The sequence below is a fragment of the Sinocyclocheilus rhinocerous genome, unplaced genomic scaffold (assembly GCF_001515625.1).
Source record: "Sinocyclocheilus rhinocerous isolate Xijiao unplaced genomic scaffold, SAMN03320098_v1.1 scaffold5, whole genome shotgun sequence".
In the NCBI taxonomy this organism is placed as follows: domain Eukaryota; kingdom Metazoa; phylum Chordata; class Actinopteri; order Cypriniformes; family Cyprinidae; genus Sinocyclocheilus; species Sinocyclocheilus rhinocerous.
Genome location: NW_015661874.1, coordinates 1,120,940 through 1,125,825, shown reverse-complemented (window position 1 = coordinate 1,125,825; position 4,886 = coordinate 1,120,940). Strand labels below are relative to the sequence as shown.

The 4,886-nt window shown below is 39.6% G+C and overlaps 1 protein-coding gene across 7 annotated transcripts in view; it reads left to right on the top strand.

Annotated features, from left to right (window-relative positions):
* Window positions 1-4,886, top strand: part of LOC107726676 (OTU domain-containing protein 7B-like) — a 46,014-nt gene that overhangs the window by 26,817 nt on the left and 14,311 nt on the right. For all 7 annotated transcript variants that reach the window (XM_016536360.1, XM_016536359.1, XM_016536358.1 and 4 more), the window contains exon 2: window positions 4,606-4,786. In XM_016536360.1, the coding sequence (XP_016391846.1) occupies window positions 4,702-4,786 (85 nt within the window). In that variant the 5' untranslated portion in view covers window positions 4,606-4,701. The remainder of the gene's footprint in view (window positions 1-4,605; window positions 4,787-4,886) is intronic.

Here is a 4,886-nt window from a genome sequence, read left to right as displayed (position 1 = left end):
GTGGCGCCTTCCAACAGTTCCAACAGCTCATCATACGCAGGGCAGGAGGATTGGGAAGGCTCAGCCTCTTCGCCGTCTCCCTAAACTTTCTCCTCCGTGCCTCAGCAGCGGCGGGTCCTGAACCGCGGGAAACCGATGGTTTTCCCTCTCCCCTCGAGAAGAGAGACAAACGAGAGCGGAGCTTTTTCATCGAAAAACGCTCACAATGCACGCAAATCGCCCCCTCAAGGACGTCGCGTGCGTGCTCCTCGCCCAAACACAAAACGCAGAGATCGTGTGTGTCATCAGGTGTCAAATAGCGACGACACTGATGCACACACCCTCTAAACGCTCTGCTAGTGCTCGCCATAATAATAGATAGTAGATCGCTCTTACCACGTTCAAATGCACGCGTCAAACAAAACAGTCAATGAAGACGAAGAATTTATACTATAGTCGCACCGGTAGTGATGTCATGGGCTGTCGCCGGCCAACGTGTTGTTGGTGTTTTTTCAATGTATGCTTCAGACACGGGTCACGACGAGGCGTTCCCCATAGCGACCCCTAGAGGACGCAGTTCGAAGTTCCCTTGAAAGGGAACTTGTTGTTTTGAGCACTCAATTGAAAATGTACACATACCGTTTCAATCATACTTACAGGTTGTGGTTCGGAGAGCTTGTTAGTCCAAATAAAGAAGATTAGAAGCCAACGAAGATAAAAGCCAAAATTAGAGAAGCAGTCATTGGTAAAATGACATGCACACAACAAAAGGTTCGAATTGTATTTCTGTGGTATCCTTGAACACAGCGTCTTCTCAACATGATGTAAACACACTAACTAGCGGAAGTGTTTGTGGGCAGGTCAGACTCTGTTCGTATTTCGCGGGCAGGCGGGGATTATGCAGATGTGTTACCCAGTGACGTATACCGGTAACAGGCAAAATATTCGAAAATATGACGACTCGTTAAGGCGATTCAGAATCGACTCTCTCTTTTGAGAGACAATATCTTTATTTATCATGCACGTTTTTGATTAACAACTTTGCAGATTGTTTTCATTTAAGGATAGCTACGTTATAAACTGCAAAAGAGATATTTTTCAAAAACCCATATGACCTGCTCTTTAATCACTTACCCCCCATGTCGTTCCAAACCCGTAAAAGCTTTGTTCATCTTTGGAACACAATTTAAGATATTTTGGATGAAAACCGGGAGGCTTGTGACTGTCCCATTGACTGCCAAGTAAATAGGCCCAGAAAAGTATGAAAGACATTAGGGCTGCATGATAAATCGCATGCGATATTTACTGCGCATCTTGTCAGTAAAGCCGCTTCTGTAATCATATATGTAATTCATATATGATCGTGGTTTTACGCAGCTTGTCCGTGAACAACGGCTCTGTGTAGTAAATGCTGCTCCATGTGAAGGCACGCACTTGGAGATTTACCGCTGATTACAGAAGCGGCTTTACTGACAAGATACTCATTAAATATCGCATGCGATTTATCGTGCAGCCCTAAAAGGCATCGTCAAAATAGTCCATCTGCCATCAGTGGTTCAATCTGAATTTTATGAAGCGACGAGAATACTTTTTGTACACAAAGAAAACAAAAATAACGACTTTATTCAACAATTCGTCCCCTCCGACCATAGCGCCATTTTGTAGAGTATCCACTAAACGTAAACTGCGTATGCTGTTCTACTTGTCTGTGTCAGCTGCACCACATGAATACGCTGTTTTCGTTCAAATCAAAGCGTAAATAAACATAGAAAACGTATCCGTGTGGTGCAGCTGACACAGTAGAACAGCATACGCAGTTTACGTTCAGTGGATACTCTGCAAAATGGCGATACGGTGACGCAGAGACGAATTGTTGAATAAAGTCGTTATTTTTGTTTTCTTTGCATACAAAAAGTATTCTCGTCACTTAAAATTCAGATTGAACCACTGATGGCAGATGGACTATTTTGACGATGTCTTTCATACTTTTCTGGGCCTTGACAGTGTTATTTACTTGGCAGTCAATGGGACAGTCACAAGCCTCCCGGTTTTCATCCAAAATATCTTAAATTGTGTTCCGAAGACGAACAAAGCTTTTACGGGTTTGGAACAACACGGGGGTAAGTGATTGACAAAATTTTCATTTGGGTGGAGTAACAAAAAACAAAATGAGATTTGTCAAATTATAAATGAAAAGGTGTCCTTTTATTATTTCTCCAACAAAATGCTGCACATTTCTTTGTGAAATTGAAATATGTCAAATAATAAAACTAACTTGAAATTTTAAAACAAATCCAAAATCAAATAATTAAATAATACAAATAAAATAAATTTCTTCATATAAACAAACTGATGCTTTGGCTGTACTTTTTCCATTTAAAATCAGAGGAAACCACTGCATTTTAATCACGATCCAAAAAAAAGATGCTTAATACATGTTATTTAGATTGCAATTGTATTGTATAATTTTGAAATTTAAAGCAAAAACAGAATGGTTTGATTTTAGCTTTGTGAATGAGACGCAAATGTCACTCTCTGACAGCAGGTGGCGCTTATGGAACAGCAGGTGTTTATAGACTGCTGCCCCTTTAAGACCGAATGCACGGATCCAATATAATGATGCACTTGAGATTTCTTCCTCCACTGTGTACGTTCACTTAAGACATAACCGACTGGGTTTACGAGAATAGTTGGCGAGACAGTTTTTTTTTAGATAATTTTGTGTGTATGCGTTCATGCAGATGCAAGGATACGCGAAAGAGGAATCAATTCTGTGTACGCGCATTGTCTGAAACGCGGCTCTCTGTGCGCGCAGCTCCGAATGCGCGTGAATGGTTTAAAACACTTGAATGTTTAAATCGGCAAGACTTAGAAACACGTGCAAACGATCAACTACGATCCGTTTTACCCCTACAAGCTAGTGAACAACGCAAATCAAGGAAGGAATTTTATATCACTTTTCAAGATAGCCCGTCAGGCAGGGCGGTGATACATTGTGGTAGCCCGACTGGAAAACACAATAGCCCCGGGACGATTTTGCGAGCCCTGCATAGAGGCACAAAATCACTCTCCAGGATATTCTTATCATTTCTATCATGCAGAAATGGATAGTGTAGTGGCTTTTTTTCGGCTCCTCCCGTGCTTTCCTGCGCTGGCTTCTCAGCTGACCATCTCTTTATGTCAGGATGCTTTGGGCAGTGTAGTTTGAGACATAAAGGTTCAGAACTGTTATGTGAATTGTGATTTGTGCATTGTGATGTGATTTTATGCAGCCTTCAAGTCATGTTGGAATGAATGTATTTACGAGATAAGTGCACATGAATGGTACTTTCTGTGGCATACTATTTAGTGAGAAATTTTGAGCCTTGACCCTCTGGAATAGGGCATGTGAATTCAAGAATCATGGTGATTAAAAAAGTTGGTTTGTCATAAGTTGTAGGCTAATTGTGAATATTGACTGTACAATTTAGTCTGTGTGTGTTTCGTGTGTTGTTGATAAGGAATAGCTATAAAGCTTGCTAGAAATACTACTCATTTAGCCAGTTTATGAGGCGGCAGACTTGCGTGACAAAACGAAATTTTCCATCATTATCTATGTGTCATTCTTGTGCTGACACAGAGAAAGCATCAATTACACTCAATTTGCTCTTCTTTGTGTTGCATTTGAACCAAAAAAGCTTCCTGTCTTTGAGAAGGTATAAAAGAGAGACATAAAACTAAAAACACAACTATTTTATTCAGGCTAAATTCACTTTAATGCACGTGTTCATAATTATGACTTCCAAACACACAGGAAATTCTCATGAGGACTTAAAGAGAACTAAAACAATGGATGTTTTCTTGGTGTCTTATGCTCACCTAGGCTGTATTTGATTAAAATATAGTAAAAACATTAATATTGTGAAATATTATTATTATTATTATATAATATTATTATAAAATAATGGTAAAAATAAAGTGTAATTTATTCCTATGATGCAAAGCTGCATTTTCAGCATTATAACCAGTCTGAAATCATTTTAATATGCTGATTTGTTGCTCAAGAAACATTTCTTATTATTATCAATGTTGAAAACAGTTGTGCTGCTTAATAGTTTGGTAAGAAACCTTGGTACTTTTTTCCAGGACTCTTTGTTCAATAGAAAGTTTAAACCACTTTGAAATCTTATGTAACATCATTTCTTTAAAAAAAAAATCTTGTTCAACCCAAACTTTTGAACTGTAGTTATATGTATGTTGCAAAAAAAAATAAAAAATTGTAGTATTACTGGTGAGATCAGTGGGAAAACATCCTTATTGCTGAGCCCTGTCTTTGATTTTCTCTGTGTGGGTGTTTTTCCCCCAATATGTCATTTAATTGCTTTTTATTTTTCAGTTATTGAATTAACATCATTTGGGGCTTTAAAATGTGCCTAAAACAGCGCTATCATAGTAGCCATCTTTCTAATGAATTGCGAATTCTCTGTAATGCAAACTGAAGCGTTCAGCTGAGCTCCACAGCAGAGGTCACAGGAAAGACATGTGACTGCTGGAGTCAACAGATCTCTGGTAATGTGCACCAATATGATGCACAGAGCCAAAGCTTAAACATGGCCTCACTGTCTGTTTTCTTCTCTTGCTCTTTAGGTGTGGCCGAAACAGTCCTTCTGCTGTGAGGGAGAATTGCTCTCCTGTCTTTTCTCTCTCCTGATGCCTCCTTCTGCACTGTAAATTCATGATCACATGACTTTGGATATGGACGCAGTCCTGTCCGACTTTGTCCGTTCTACTGGAGCTGAACCCGGACTGGCCAGAGACCTGCTGGAGGGTGAGCAAAAACCATCCTGTTCCCCATTATCCTCACTGATTTTATATATATATATATCAGTGGCGAGCGGTGACTTTTTTTAACCGGGTATGCTGAGTGA